Source organism: Manduca sexta, chromosome 28 (assembly GCF_014839805.1).
Source record: "Manduca sexta isolate Smith_Timp_Sample1 chromosome 28, JHU_Msex_v1.0, whole genome shotgun sequence".
Taxonomy (NCBI): Eukaryota; Metazoa; Arthropoda; class Insecta; order Lepidoptera; family Sphingidae; genus Manduca; species Manduca sexta.
In genome coordinates, this window is record NC_051142.1 from 9,798,188 (window position 1) to 9,814,520 (window position 16,333).

Sequence of the window (16,333 nt, forward strand, 5' to 3'; positions counted from 1 at the left end):
ATTTTTCGTCATTTATTAAAAATATATTATAATTTCAGAATTATGTATTATTATATTATGAACTTGGTGCATGGCCTCCCTACACTGCAATTCATGGTAACAATAACTAATTGAAAGGCCAATCATTTCATCTAAAAGAACATGATGAAGTACAATATGAAAGCTAAATACTTTGTGTTGGGTATGGTAGGAAATATATTAAGCTAGGTTCGAAGTCCGTAGGAACAAAGCATTTCTCTTATTTTAAAACTTCCTAATACACTGTCAGTGCAGCACAAAACGATACAAAAAAAAGCAATAAATGTAAAAGTAGTTTATTTATTCATTATTTCTGCCAGGATTTGTCATGCACGAAAGACACAGCAACAAAAATGGACATTGACACAGATGGTGAATACCTATCGGATTCAGATTCTAACGAAACAAAGAACATACCAAGAAAGAAACACCATAGGTAAGAATTTTCAATTATTGTTCCAGACAAAATAAAACCTTTGAGTTATTTACATTTATAAACATTGGTTACTATTAACTGATTAACTAATTAGACAATAAGCTATTATATACAATGTAAGAAACACGTATTTAATAAAAAAAAAAATCTTTGCAGACACCCTCATACAATGTCTTCCAGCAGTAACATAGAGGAGTCTAATACACAACCTTCAGAATTCCACACGTTGGTGAATACTGTGTGTTCCATCATCGAGGCGCCACATCAGCAGAACATACCTGTCACTAATTCACCCGGTAATTTTTACTAAACAGACATTATAAATACATTCTATTGATAAGGGTAGCATTTACCTAGTAAATCTATTGCTTTTGTCAAAAGGTCCTTCTAATCTTAAATGTGAGAGCTACAAATATTATATTTATATATGTATAGTGTTAAGGTGGTAGCTCAAGGTCCATTTTCATACATTTTGTTTCGGCTTTAATCTGGGTAACTAAACAAGTATTGGCAAGTAAAGAATTTAAATTCACGTCTAGTTAGTGATTAGTTCTCGCAGTTGAGAAAAATGTAAAAATAATTAATAATCATGGATATTTCTGCCTTTAAAATTTCGTCATATTAAATTTTAAAGGCCGAAATATCCATGATTATTAATTATTTTACGTTTTTTCTTCAACTGCGAGAACTAATCACTAACTAGACGTGAATTTAAATTCTTTACTTGCCAATACTTGTTTAGTTACCCAGATTAAAGCCGAAACAAAATGTATGAAAATGGACCTTGAGCTACCACCTTAATTGTGTAAATATTACCATTTTCATCATGAAGCTAATAAACCAAATTTTCACAGCATGTCATTGATCAACAATTCCATGAGTACTCTTATTGACAATATTTCTTCAGGTCCGAGCGGGTCAGGCAGCGCCGCCGTCGAATCACGTGCTTCTTCCTCACGGAGCCCTGGGAAGACTGTTATTGTACGTGCTGTAAGTCACTCCACTTATTTGGGGGACTTTTTCTTATCAAAATTATACCCTGCCATCAATCGGATTTAACAGAATTTATTTTTTTACAATTATAATTTATGAGCTCTGAATATGCAATTTAATAATGTTATAAGAGTTACCGAAAGTTTCAATAATGTAAACCTCTTCTCACCATCACCACGTAATATTTTCCATCATGCGAATATATTTTTTTTTTATTGCTTAGGGAGAACTGTTGAGCGCGCCAGATCCATTGGAATCGCAAGAAATTTCGGCCCACGTGACTGTGGAAACCACAGGCCTTCCGCCGCCGCCGCTGTTGCCGTCGCTCTCTACGCCTTCGCAACCGTAAATATTCTTAAAACACCATTGTGGAATGAATACCGTGAACACCACTGTTCTTTGTATTAGAGACCATCGTAATAATATTGTTGAGAATTTTCAGTCATAACTCCTAGCAACCTAAATAATTAATTTCTTGCCTGTTATTGAAACAATAGTTTTACAATAAGAATTGAGAACCTACAATTTGCTATTAAATTTTTATGTTTAGGCATGTGTTTTTACTAATGGGCCGTATATTTTAGACGCGCCTGTCCGTCACTTGGTGCTTCAGTATCGCATGACTTGCTGCTCGGACGATGGCGGCTTTCGCTCGATCTGTTTGGGCGCGTGTTTACGGAGGACGTTGGCTTGGAGCCCGGCTCTGTGGTCGCTGAACTCGGTGGCTTCCCCGTCAAGGAGGTCAAATTCCGCAGGGATATGGAGAAGCTAAGGAATTCGCAGCAGCGAGATTTGACTTTGCATAAGGTACCATTTCAGACACAAATTGCATTTGAGTTTAAATTATTTACGGCTAAAATTTTCACTCAAATTTGCCTCCATGTTTAATATTAAAATGCTTGAATATTTACAGATGGAGCGCGACCGAGCTAAGCTACTGCAACAGACATTTGCCGAGCTAAACAGCGCGTTTGCAGGACAGAACCGGCGCGCTCACAGTGCACAGCCGCCGCTTGCCGTTAACCGCGTAAAAGTCACCTTCCGCGACGAGCCTGGCGAGGGCAGCGGCGTCGCCAGGTCCTTCTATACCAGTGTCGCCGAGGTATATTCTAGTATTTGTGTATCGAACCTTCATTGTGACAAAGCGACCAATACCTAGTAGTCGTCAGAACTAAGTCAGCATATCTGACTAGATTTAATATTGCAAGGTAACATCGAAATAAAACACTATGGTGGATTTTTTTCATGCTCACCTTTTTGTTATCCTTGTGAATACACTTTATTATTTGAAAATTAGTCGGTATTATATCTATATTCCTTTAACAGGCTCTGCTGGCAAATGAAAAACTACCACCTCTAGAGTCAACGACAGGTAGCGGGAGCAACAGCAGTAACAGTAATGGCACTTCTGGCTCTGCCGGTGCTGCCACTGGAGGAACAAGTGGCAATAGTAGTGCACGGTGAGTGTTTAGAAATTTGTACTTGACAACATTATAACCTGGCGGCTAAATAATAGGATACTAAATAAAAGTTTATCGCGTTTATATAAGAAAAATAATGTAGCTACAACTTGAATGTGTAACTGGTGATCAACAGTGGCGGAGGTCGGGCGCGGTCCAAGGAAGCTGCGCGCCGAGCCGGCGCACGTGCCGCAGCGCCCCGCGCGCCTGCCGCCCGCGAGCCACGCCGCGTGCTTAGCGTGGACGCTCGACCCTACTCACCGCAGGTAATATTCACCAAATACTATTTTAAATCTTGCACACAATTTTATAAATTTTTTAACGTTATGGTTTTTCAATGTAAATGAAATATTGCATGAACGCTCAGGCCGCACCGGGTACGGAGGGCGCAGGATACAGCGGAGACCGATCCGGGGGACATAACGACCACCTCACACATCATCAGGCACAACTCGGCGAACGACTTTATCCAAGAGTAAGCTTTTAAACTTTGTCGTTGTTGGTGGATGTGAATTTGTTTGTTTCTATAATAAATCTGGTAATATTAATATGGTTAAAACATGAATAATTTGAATTATAAGAAAACTATTATATTGCAATAATTTATATACAGGTGCACTCTCTACACCCTACTTTTGCTGGGAAAATAACAGGAATGCTCTTGGAATTGACACCAGCACAACTTTTAGTACTTCTCGCAAGTGAAGACGCGCTGCGACAGAAAGTGCGCGAGGCTATGGATCTCATTGTGATGCACCCTTCTGAGGCAATACTAGGTATGTGACTGATCAATGTTGCTTATATATTATAATACTAGCTTTTGCTCGTGGCTTCGCATGCGTGAAAAAGTTTTCCGGGATAAAAGTCCCGCTATATTCCAGTATTGAAAGTAGCTTAAAACCATCCTAGTTTCTTACACTATCTGCATGGCAAATTTCATCAATATCCGTTCATTAGATTTTGAGAAAATCGATAACATACAGACAAACAGAAAAGGGGACTCTGTTTTACATTTATATGTATATCTATACTATTATATAAAGCTGAAGAGTTTGTTTGTTTGTTTGTTTGAACGCGCTAATCTCAGGAACTACCGGTCTAAACTGAAAAAATCTTTTTGCGTTGGATAGCCCTTTGTTCGTGGAGTGCTATAGGCTATATATCATCACGCTATACCCAATAGGAGCGGAGCAGTAATGGCTAATCTCAGGAACTACCGGTCCAAACTGAAAAATTCTTTTTGCGTTGGATAGCCCTTTGTTCGTGGAGTTTTATAGGCTATATATCATCACGCTATACCCAATAGGAGCGGAGCAGTAATGGCTAATCTCAGGAACTACCGGCCCAAACTGAAAAAATCTTTTTGCGTTGGATAGCCCTTTGTTCGTGGAGTACTATAGGCTATATATCATCACGCTATACCCAATAGGAGCGGAGCAGTAATGGCTAATCTCAGGAACTACCGGTCCAAACTGAAAAATTCTTTTTGCGTTGGATAGCCCTTTATTCGTGGATTGCTATAGGCTATATATTATCCCGCTATACCCAATAGGAGCGGAGCAGTAATGGCTAATCTCAGGAACTACCGGTCCAAACTGAAAAATTCTTTTTGTGTTGGATAGACCTTTATTTGTGGAGCGCTATAGGCTATATATCATCACGCTATGGCCAATAGGAGCGGAGCAGTAATGGCTAATCTCAGGAACTACCGGTTTGAACTGAAAAATATTTTTGTGTTGGATAGCCCTTTGATCCCGGAGTGCTATAGTCTATATATCATCACGCTATGACCAATAGGAGCGGAGCAGTAATGAAACATGTTGCAAAAACGGGGAAAAATTATTAGTTTTGAGAGCTTCCGTTGCGTGCGCTGCGTAAACGGTTAAAGTTATGCAATCATGATGTATGACGGGATTGTTCCTCTTAAAAAGTTCTAAAAATATATATTATAAAACAAAGTCCCTCGCTGCATCTGTCTGCCTGAACGTGTTAAACTCAACCAACGTATTAAGATGAAATTTGGTATGGAAACAGTTTGAGACCCTGGGAAGAACAAAGGCTCCCGGGAAACTACTACTTTTATAACGGAAAACTTTAGCCTGAAAAACTTTATAACGCGGCCGGAGCCGCGGGCAAAAGCTAGTAATCTATAATTATTGAAAAGACCTACAAGGCTACTAACCTTATGGAAAAATATAAAATATAAATATGATAAATTGTTGGCGTTGTCATGTTTTAATGGGAAGTTCTATTTGTTTAGATCTAGATGTGTTCTCCGTCTCGGAGCGCGGAGGCACAGGCGCAGCGGGAGGCGCAAGCAGCGGCGGCAGCACAGCAGGCGCGGGCGCGTCCGTTTCAGGCGCGGCCACCGCTACGCCCGACGACGCTGCGCCGCTCTTCTATTCGCCCGGCAAGCGCGGCTATTACTCGCCAAGGCAAGGTCGTGCTACACCCGAACGAATCAACGCATTTAGAAATGTTGGCAGGTAAATATTTACTTGAATTTCTTATGGAGTACCATTTTGAAATAAAAGTAGAATTTTTGTTTTTTGAATATTATTGATTGATATTATTGAGATTCCGAGTTTTAAAGTTTCATAGAATTGTTTTTTTTTTATTTTCAGGATAATCGGATTGTGTCTCCTTCAGAATGAATTGTGTCCCATGTTCCTGAATAGACATGTGCTGAAGTATGTGCTTGGTCGGCCTGTTCGCTTCCACGATTTGGCTTTCTTTGACCCAGTAGTTTACGAGAGTCTCCGGCAACTTGTTGTCGATGCCGAAACTGGCGATTCACATTCACTCTTTGCTGCTCTTGATCTCAACTTTAGGTAAGATTGATTATTTTATAAGTATTGCCGCTTCCGTAAAAACATGATTCATACAATGTTGATGAATTTCAGCTTGGAAATGTGCGAAGAGGAAGGAGGTGGATGCGTGGAGCTGGTGCCCGGAGGTCGTGAATTAGAGGTGACAGCTCACAATGTTTATGACTACGTGCGCAAGTATGCTCAACATCGTATGCTGCTCTCACAGGAGAAGGCACTTGAGGTACATAAATAAATATATTTAATTTTTGTTATTGAAAAGTGATTTCTGTTTGGAAAATAAATTTTCAAAATTTAATACCATTATGTTTTGAACAGGCAATGCGTGTTGGAGTTCTTGATGTGTTGCCTGAATCGGCGCTAGAAGGTTTAACTGCTGAAGATCTACGGCTTCTGCTGAATGGCGTTGGCGATATAAATGTTACTGCACTTGTCTCATATACTAGTTTTAATGATGAGAGTGGTGAGCCTCCAGAGAGACTCGCACGCTTCAAACGTTGGCTTTGGGCGATCGTCGACAAAATGACACATTTAGAAAGACAAGATCTCGTAAGTATAACTTTTTTATTGCAGTTTATGATGATATTATATTTAATGATGCGACGAGTATGCCTACGTCAGATGGTAGCATTACGATTGCCCAACCGTAGCAACGTCATATCTGTATGGTGTTGCCACTTCAAATTACAAAGTTTTGCATTTCATTGTGCTTGTTAACTATAAGAAATATATGATGTTACGTCTCGTAATGCTCAGTGGCTGGCACACTGGCTACAATATCCTTTCAAATTAAAACACAATAGTGCATGCACACTGTTGCTTGGCGGTAGAAATAGACATTGCGATGGTACCTATCCAGAAGGACCCTCGCATACGAAAGATCTATTACCAGTATGTACCAGACTATAGCTTGAATATGCGATTATCATTTAAATGGTTACCTATAGCGTCAAATGCTTCATTGAAATGGAAAAAGGAACAAGTTTCATATACTTTTTCTTATAAAATAATAGTTCGCGTAGATGTTCGAAACTGTAATGTGGATGTGGTTGCAGGTTTACTTCTGGACCGGTTCACCTGCCTTGCCTGCTTCCGAAGAAGGGTTCCAGCCTATGCCAACAGTGACGATACGGCCTGCGGACGACGCGCACTTGCCCACCGCCAATACTTGTATTTCGCGACTTTACATACCGTTGTACTCCTCGCGACATGTGCTCAAACACAAACTATTGCTAGCCATCAAAACTAAAAATTTCGGTTTCGTCTAGATTTTGGGCTACCATTGATAGGTATGTCATTTAGTTTTAAGCCCAGTCATGCAAGACTGCCGTGGTATTTGTAGTGTCTGATTATGTAAAAATGACTCTTTGTATTTTACAAAACGCCATATTAACTTGCGATATTGATCATTTACGAGCTATATAGTACGTTCAGTACAAACTTACGAAAGTGTATGTGTTATTTTCGTTATTCAACTAACATTTACATGACTGGGTACATTTGACTGAATAGTAATATTCAATATGTTGTAACTCTTTGTCAAAGTCCCGATGCGTTAGTCCGCACAAGTACATAGTAATTTTTAAACTAATAAGCTCATAGACCATAAGTATTTAATTGTTATCTAAAAACATAAATCACAACTGGATTCCTAACTGCATATATAATTTTGGAGTAAACAAATCAGGGAAACCATTATTATCAATATTGTCATAATATATTAAATTGTTTTCATTCAAACTATTTTTATATAGAGGCCTAAAACAAAAACAGTTGCATTTGATTGCTTCATTTGTTTATATTATTTATTAGGATCTAGCTTGATGGCAAGCAAGGCAGCATATAAAATATTCAACATTTTACCTGTTTATATAGCTTTGTTATTTTATATAGTGAAAATTATCTAAGGTAGAGTATGTTGGGTATACTGCTACGATTTGTTGGGTTCGCTTGGGCTGAGGCGTCGGATCCGAGCAATGACGGTTTTGTGATATCATAGGGAAGTATTTATGCGCCTCATTTCTCTAAATTTAAGAATATAATTAGATTTTCCTTTGATTAGTTGTATGATTCACAATAAACAATCTCAAAACCGCTTATATTGTTGTTATTATTACCCTTGTATGGTTGGGATGTGAACTATATTGTTTGATTTTGTTGTACTTGGGTTTGGACAGTTACATTTTATCTGGACAGATTTAAAGATTATCAATATGTACAGAGAAAACAAACAATATTTTTGCCGTTACATCCATCCATCTATGATGATAATTTTGTGTTGGTGAAGTGTCTCCCGAGAATGAGTCCTTAGGGTAGACCGATACAGTAATAATGTACAGGAAACCATAGAGGTTTCCTGTATATTAAGTCTAAAAAAGGATGCTGATGTACCAATTAATGCCGACGTATCAATTTAATTTTAATAAATTTTACTAGCAATTCTGATCAAATGATCCATCTAGAAATAAAAATTTCATCGAAACCATGTACGTTTTTTGAAATATGTATGGGTAGGTCTTATGTATGCGAGTTCGCCTGGATTAATCCATAACAATAACTGTCGCCAAGCTACATTCTGCAAGCCCAGTTGTCTGAGTCGAACGATGTGGTAGCCATACTTTATAGGGTATAACTATATTAACAGATTTAACGACTCGCGTTGTCAATCCCAGTACAGCATCACACTGTGCTTTGATAATTAGTCCAGTCGGTGTTGCAGCTTTTGTCTAAGAACTAAGCTGAACAGTTTGTAGTTTCAGTTACTATCGCGCAATGTTTGACTTGTTGATTTAGTAATAAGGGGCCGAACGGGCTGCTTTAGCCGCAGCGCCCAACAGTCTTAGGATTGCACCAGGTGCTAGCTCCGGAAGCACTTTGTTCATTTGTAAAATCAATTCTTCATTGCTTTTAGTTTGAGTGCCCCAGTAGCGACGTCTAATTAAAGATGGAATCAGTTTTGGTTTAATTTCATAACTTAGTATTTCAGCCTCGATGGCGTAGTTATGATGCGTATGCAGTACGACGCACTCTTAATAAAATAATGACCCATTCCAAATTTTGCCAATTTGTCGGAATCGTTAAAGAACTAATTTCTGTTTGTGACCTTTTAGTTTTTTCCCTTTTATTTCATGCTATTGGTTTCATTTTTAACCTATCTTTAATGAGCTCAATTTTATAGCAATTTAAAAAGAAGGTAGCAAACAAAAATTAGTTTGCCGATGACTGCCACAAATTAACAATTTTGAAATAGATCATTATTAAGAGTGCGACGAGTACGACTGCCGCGCTGTGGTTCTGGGATCCGATCCTGGTATTGGGTCAAAAATAATTGTCATCGGGTTTTCTATCTTAAAATTTCTTACTCAGTCGAAGTTTGAAGTCAAGAAGTTAGTGGTGTGATACCCCCGTGTCATGTCGGATTACCGTCTCACCTAATTATGAGAATGTAGGATCAGAAAAAGCATCTGTGTAATGCGCACTATAATATCTCCTGCGTATTTGGCTGATCTCCCTTGAGATTGGCCATCGTTGTCGAAATTCGGCAGAAGGATTCAATTTGTACTGTTGCAAGTGGGCAACTTAGCGCGCTCCCTTCTAGTGAGAAGGTAGCGCGCTAAGTATCAATAGATGTGGATGATGATGATGATGAATTGGTAATTAAGTACTTTTGTTTTCATGTACGTGTATATACCTTTTGTGTTGAAATGGTGAAATAAAACAAGAAGTTATACAATAAGTATACATAGGTACAGTTCGATTTTTTATTTTAGTAGTCAGATTTTCAACAACATACTTACTTTTAGTTTAAATTAGACTTTAGGACAACTCGCAAAATAAAATTTTAAGGAATATAAGTACTAATATTTTAAATTAGATTTTAGGTCAATTTTCTTTTCGAACACAAATAAACGTCAAACACACGTATGCTTATTTTGTGAGTCCGTGCGGTCCACCGTTACAATTATAATTAATTAATTTAATCTCTATTAACGATTCCAAGTGATATGAATGAAATCGGATTACTTACATGTAATACTTACTAATTACAAAAGTAATTACTTTCAGTAAAGCCTTTACATCAATGTAGGGCGTAATTAATTATTAGGTACAGCCTACACTGACTGCCGGGTACCTACTGTAGTCTCTCGCTACGCACAAAAAAACCTTTACCACGCGGTAGTGTGCTTAAGTTGTTTGCCGCCTATTATTTGTCTGTCTACTATAAACTCGATATGTACTTATGGTCTTATTCATAATAAAACTATCAGAATTATCGGAAGTTTATCTAGGCGTTATCGGAGGCATGTAAAAAATTGTTATTCATAATGGTTCAATTGCGCTAAAAGTCTCCGATAAAGATGCTTTGATTTATCGAGCCTAACCCCCGTCTTTACACCTATGTTAAGGCGATACCTCAAGGTCCATTTTCATACATTTTGTTTCGGCTTTAATCTGGGTAACTAAACAAGTATTGGCAAGTAACGAATTTAAATTCACGTCTAGTTAGTGATTAGTTCTCGAACTAATCACTAACTAGACGTGAATTTAAATTCTTTACTTGCCAATACTTGTTTAGTTACCCAGATTAAAGGCGAAACAAAATGTATGAAAATGGACCTTGAGGTATCGCCTTAAGCGTTCGATAGCAAAAAAATGGCTGACGTCGGTCAGCTGTTTCGTGTTTGACGCTTGTTGCCAAAGTCAGACTGTACTTAGAAGTAAACAACATTTCGATCATTTTCGTTTCAAGAAATAATTTTATTTAGTTACGTATTAAAAATGTAAGCTAGGCTGCTTTAGGTAGAAAAATGTTTCGTCAGAAATTAGATCCGTTTTCTCTGGATAATGATGAATTCCGTAAACGGTATTATTTTTCCAAACATACGGCTGCATTTTTAAGTGACTGATAGTCCGCGAAGTGTTGCAGCATCACCGTATAGGTTGTGGCAAATCACCAGAATTGCAAGTATTAATTAACTGCATTGACATGTTGGGATCGTCATGAGTTAATTCTATTCCATATTTATACAGACTTCGTTAAATACGTATACCTAATGATGAGCTACTTTTAGATTCGTTTTCTTAATAGATGTAAGATGTTGGAGACCTCTATGGATTATCTTAAGCCACTACCAGTGGTATATGTAGCAAAGTGGAGCGTGCGCTCGTATTACATGCTGCAGATTATAATTATGCCCCACGTCTTTTCAGAGGAACCCTTGTTAAGGCTGGAATTACACCATATAAAAGACTTCCCATCAATAATTGGTTGTATTTATTACACCCATATAACATTAAAAAATATGGTTGTGATGCACCCTAATATTATATAGAAAAGGATATTATTTCCTCAATGTTGTTCAGGTCAGTTTTAAAGGTTTGTTGTAGATGAATTGTGATGCTAATCTTCAGATCAGAGATATTGTTAGATGGCAAAGCAGCACTCATAACTCCCGGATATTGCAACAAGAACTTTGGTGTGTGGAAACAGCATTTTCAATGTCTGTTTCATGGCATATCTTAAATTTGGCAATGTGAAGACTACTATTGTGGCTCTTGCAGTGTTGCACAATATTGCAATGGCTCAAAGGTACTCCATACACGGGCCGCTCGAGCAGTAGTCCAGTGATCAACATACACGGACCGCTTTTGCAGTCAGAGTCAACTGCTTGTAGCTACCATTTATAACAGCTCGAGCAGTTAGTCTAACTGCTCGAGCAGTTGGCAATTTCAATCAGTAGCATCATGGATTTTGAGGAGGAAGCACTTCTACTGCTTTTGCTCATACGACGACGACGACGGCGTAAAAAAAGAAAATTGTGGGTGCATCTAATATTGGAAACACGAAATTCCAAAGGAGAATTTAATCACTTGTTTTTGGAACTAAGACTTGACAAAGAAAAGTTTTTTAATTATTTTAGAATGTCAATCTCATCTTTTGATGAACTTCGTAATATACTCAAGGAAAAAATTAAACGTGACGATACTATTATGAGGAAAAGTATTCCTCCAGAACAAAGGCTAGCTGTAACACTAAGGTAAGTAAAAAAACAAGTGTTAACTTTCTAAATTTATTATTTAATCATTGAATATATCACTAATAATATAATCAGATCGAACAGACGAAGGTGGATGACTGTCTTCAAAGGATGATTGAGAAAACTCATCATTAGCTGAGACTAGTGGTGAAAGCTGATCACTTGTAGAAGGTGCCGATTGATAACCCTTGTTGTAACTTGAATAGTTGTAACCACGTTGTTCCACGTTGCTCATTGAATAATTGTGTCCACGGTGCTCATTAGTTGAAGGTGCAAAATATCCCCTACTTTCACCATAATAGCTTGACTGTGTATGCTGTGATATTCCTTTAAAGTATTTAATTACGTTGATGATTTCTGACTTGGCATCTAATTTATATTGATCTTTAATATTTTTGAACTCTCCAGCTAGTGATAGTAAGAACATTTTGTCATCATCCTCTACTGGAAGCTTTGAACTGGGTTTTTCATCAATGCGTTTAGATAATTTTTCAATTAGGTCGTCTTCAGTTTTATGATTTAGTTTTCGTTTTAAAGTACAATTTTTTTTTGCAGATACTTTCTTATGATCGCTTTCTTCACATGTTTCTTTCAAACTATCTGATTTCTCTGGTCTAGCCTCAATGACCTTTAAAAATAATAACTGCTCATAATATGGGTAGGGTCGTATCTTGGTGGCTGCTGAACCACTCTTTGGTTTGATTTTTTTCGCATACCTACTAAACCCACCTCTTAACACTTTCCATTTCTTCTGTAATGACATGGCTGTAACAATGAAATATACATACATTAATTAATCTTGTTCATGTCTGTTGTATGGGAGTCCCCCCGCCCTAAATATATATTTATTTTTAACCTTAATAATACTAATGCTATTATTCTTTTCAGGTACTTAGCCACTGGACAAACATTTATGGATTTGCAATACAGCTTTAGAATTGCAGCGACTACAATTGGTGGTATAGTGTGAGATGTATGTAGAAATATATAGATATATATGAAAGATATGTGCATAGCGCCATTAACTGAAGACAGATGGAAAGAAATAATAAATGGGTTTATAAAAAATACACAGTTTCCGAACTGCCTTGGATCAGTGGACGGCAAACATATAAGAATAATAAAACCCGCAGAAAGTGGATCGGCATATTATAATTACAAAAAATATTTTTCTATAATACTAATGGCCGTATGTGACAGTAATTACATGTTTACTTTCGTGGATGTAGGTTCATATGGAAGGCATGCAGACTCGACTATTTTCGAAGAGAGTACCTTTTACAAAAGATTACTGGAAAAGAAATTAAATATACCTGCACCCTCTTCAATATCGCGAAATGGACCTGTTCTACCTAATGTATTTGTAGCAGATAAAGCGTTTAGCTTGCAAGAAAATTTGTTGCGCCCTTACGGAGGAAACAATTTGCCAGAGCAAAAAAAAGTCTTCAATTATCGATTATCACGTGCTAGACGGTATATTGAATGCACATTTGATATATTTGCTAATAAATGGCGCATATTCCATCGACCACTTAACGTAGATGTCGACTTTGCAGTAGATATAATTAAAGCAGCATGTGTTTTGCATAACTATGTAAAGCAACGAGATGGACACAAATTCGAAGATACATTTGAGGGTCTTCAAAACTCTATTACAGAATCTACTCGGAGTGTTCGTCGAGGTGGACCTATGTTAACAACAATCAGGGAAGAATTTGCAAATTACTTTGTGAGTGAAGAAGGAAAACTAGATTGGCAATGGAATATGATATAAAAATCTATTTGAAAATGACATAACAGTAATTATAACAACATCATAATGTCTATTTGCTATCAAAATAAAAAAATCATTCAATAACTCACCAATTTTATTTTTATCCGCCACCGGTTTTTCGTTAAAGTTTTCTATTAGTTGTTCACTAATAGCTGCCCATGCATTATTTTTCTCTATTCTGTCACTGTGGTCATCAAGTTTATAATTCCATATAAGTTCTTGTGATTTTATTGCACTTATAAGCGCGTCACAGTCGATATTGCCGTCCATTTTTCTCAATAAACAAACGACGCGTGCGGGCGGGAAGCGAGCTTGACGCAGAATGAGCGCGGGTGGGTAACTGCGCAAGAGCAGTCGACAGCTCGAGCAGTCAGTGTATGCCTGGCGACTGCTTGACCGCATGATGAAATTTCACCGTGCAGCCAACCGCCCGAAGCAGTTGCAACTGCTTGAGCGGTTCGTGTATTGCGAATGACTATTTTGTATTGAAACTGCAGATGACGCAACGGCGACCGCTTAAAGATGCTGGCACTGTCTGCTTGAAGCAGTCCGTGTATGGCGGCTCAAAGAGAGAGATATGCCACAGAACAGTGTGTCCAATATTGAAGAGGTGTCAGAATCAATTATTATTATCATTGACCCAAAATCTAGACTAAAGTTGTTCACACTGAAAGGTAACTAATTATACAACATAATTAAAGTTAGTCATTGTCATTTATTTTTATAAAATTTATATATTTCTTTTATTAATATATCTCAATTTTATTTTATTTATTTCACTGGAGTTCATTGTCCATCTGAATAGCATGCAACTCTTTCCTGTGTTGCACATCTACTGTTGCAATTTTTTCTGCAGATGTGGGACAAACCTGAAATTATGCAATGTATAAGCATTCAACATAATTTGAAATAAAAAAAAATGTTTATTCAAATATACAACAGTAGTATCCCACAGGATTATAGTATAAAATTTAAATTACTTAATGATGATTTGTTAATACTTCCCTTATATTTTCAGGTGGAGGTGGATTATAGTATACTAATGCATGTAATCTGTGTACTTTACAAATTGTAAATCATATTTGATTATATGTTGACTTGTCATAAGAGTCTTTTATATATATGCCTACATGATAAATAAAGGTTTTTATTTATTTTCTTTGTTATTTTAACTAATAAAGACCTCAAAAATATGTTTTACTTATGACCTGCCTAAAACAACAATATCCTACATGATTATAGCATAAAATGTATACATACATATCTCCTTTATATTTTCTATTGGAAGTCGGGTCTGAGGAGGCACAATGATCTAAAATATAAAATTGATTTATTCCTTTTATATTTCATTGTGCTGTTTTAACTTTATTATTTGTGCTGAATGCTACCATAATTACTATTATATATTATCCAAATATTTTATTTATATGAATATTTTAAGAGTGGCTATCATAGTGCGTATTGTTTGACATGCGCAATGCAAAAGTAGCAATATTACATTTCAGTTAGCACAGCTCCCCCAAATGAATCTACGACACCTATATGAAATTGTAGTTCGAGTCGACATTCACGTTCAAGAATTCATATTCTTTTAGGGAGGGTTTTGGTTAGGGAGCGGGTTCATACCCGCTCCCTAATCGATATCTTCAACATAATCTTGTAAAAAAAGCAATAGTTAGTAATGCAGGAATGTATAGCGCAAACGTTCAAATACAGAAAAGAGCTGCACCCACCTTGTCTTCCTCCAGTTACTTTTCACTTCTCTACCATTTTATCGCAATTTGTTGCATGCGTTCTTCCAAGTTTTACAAAGAATTTCGAGAACAAGAAATAAATCTTCCTCCTGTATTTATTTTATTTACTTTTTTGATAAACGCCATTGTGACAGACATTTTTTTTTATTGTCTGTTTCCAGAGACAAAACTTGGTAGTAATTGGTAGAACTTATAATTATTTTTTTCTACGAAATGGCAACATTGTGCACATTTAAAGGCCTTTTTGTTATCGGAGGTTTATGAAACCATTATGAATAAGAAATTTTATCGAAGGCTCGATAAGCTTATAGGACGTTTTAACTATTTGCGATTTATACCTTCGATAAGGGTTTTATTATGAATAAGACCATTAATTTTTACTGACGAGTATTTTATTACCACCTAGAAGGTGTCCTTCGCCGCTTGACCGCGTGAAAAGACGGGTACAAAAATCTCTAAATCACTGTAGTGATCCATAGCTCCAACTGTGTGATGCCAGCTCTCTATATTTAAAAAAAAAAACAAAATATTGAAATATTTCCCATGAAAGCAAACAATCGGGATAAAAGGTAGGCATTTATTACTATATAAGTACTTATATTTTAATTCAGACAATATGGTATATCCATTTGCCAAATGTTATCTGAATCTATTCAGTGGTTGCTGTTGTTACTGCTAACAAACATTCAAACATTTTCATAAACATTCACAATTATAAATTATAAGTAAGTGAGACCCATTTTCACAAGTGTTACTTAGCCGAGGAGAGCAGAATACTATGATAACAAGTCTTTTTTCACAAACATTACTAGCAAGAAGATAGGAGTAACACCAGCAAGCCATTCATTTCATAAACAATAATTGAAGAACTCCGCTGTTCTCTCATAGATTTGAGATAGCATTATCATAGTATAGTTTGAGAAAAGAGAAAGTATGATATTATGTAGTCTTAAGTTGTCCAGTTGTAACCAAAAATTCCAGTAATACTTTTTAAGTAAGTAATGAAAAAAATTGCAGTGTTTTTTTATTTCT

The 16,333-nt window shown here is 36.8% G+C and overlaps 2 protein-coding genes across 7 annotated transcripts in view; one reads left to right on the forward strand and one right to left on the reverse strand.

Moving 5' to 3' along the window:
* Positions 1–7,834, forward strand: part of LOC115445143 (E3 ubiquitin-protein ligase UBR5) — a 28,914-nt gene extending 21,080 nt beyond the window's left edge. For 4 of the 5 annotated variants that reach the window (XM_037444282.1, XM_030171276.2, XM_037444285.1 and 1 more), the window contains exons 36-50: positions 339–454; positions 611–750; positions 1,362–1,444; positions 1,671–1,792; positions 2,032–2,254; positions 2,361–2,549; positions 2,774–2,907; positions 3,044–3,173; positions 3,275–3,382; positions 3,521–3,683; positions 5,168–5,393; positions 5,532–5,738; positions 5,811–5,958; positions 6,054–6,284; positions 6,791–7,834. In XM_037444282.1, the coding sequence (XP_037300179.1) occupies positions 339–454; positions 611–750; positions 1,362–1,444; positions 1,671–1,792; positions 2,032–2,254; positions 2,361–2,549; positions 2,774–2,907; positions 3,044–3,173; positions 3,275–3,382; positions 3,521–3,683; positions 5,168–5,393; positions 5,532–5,738; positions 5,811–5,958; positions 6,054–6,284; positions 6,791–7,003 (2,433 nt within the window). In that variant the 3' untranslated portion in view covers positions 7,004–7,834. The remainder of the gene's footprint in view (positions 1–338; positions 455–610; positions 751–1,361; positions 1,445–1,670; positions 1,793–2,031; positions 2,255–2,360; positions 2,550–2,773; positions 2,908–3,043; positions 3,174–3,274; positions 3,383–3,520; positions 3,684–5,167; positions 5,394–5,531; positions 5,739–5,810; positions 5,959–6,053; positions 6,285–6,790) is intronic. The other variant, XM_037444283.1, reaches the window with a different exon arrangement.
* A 3,958-nt stretch (positions 7,835–11,792) lies between these two features.
* LOC119190952 lies at positions 11,793–15,413 on the reverse strand. 2 transcript variants are annotated; one of them, XM_037444522.1, is made up of 4 exons: positions 15,281–15,413; positions 14,808–14,859; positions 13,637–14,416; positions 11,793–12,538 (listed from the first exon to the last, which is right to left on the reverse strand). In XM_037444522.1, exons 3-4 carry the CDS (start codon positions 13,947–13,949, stop codon positions 11,814–11,816), a joined length of 1,038 nt encoding a protein of 345 aa, XP_037300419.1. In that variant the 5' UTR covers positions 13,950–14,416; positions 14,808–14,859; positions 15,281–15,413; the 3' UTR covers positions 11,793–11,813. The 2 variants fall into 2 exon arrangements, with proteins under 2 accessions (XP_037300419.1, XP_037300418.1); XM_037444521.1 differs by lacking the exon at positions 14,808–14,859.
* Positions 15,414–16,333: the final 920 nt, after the last annotated feature.

Excerpts from the sequence above, each read along its gene's own strand:
- LOC119190952 (XM_037444521.1), bottom strand. The coding sequence starts at position 13,949 with ATGCGGTCAAGCAGTCGCCAGGCATACACTGACTGCTCGAGCTGTCGA. Across the intron at positions 12,539-13,636 it reads GGCGGATAAAAATAAAATTG|CCATGTCATTACAGAAGAAA; the intron begins GTGAGTTATTGA and ends TCATTGTTACAG.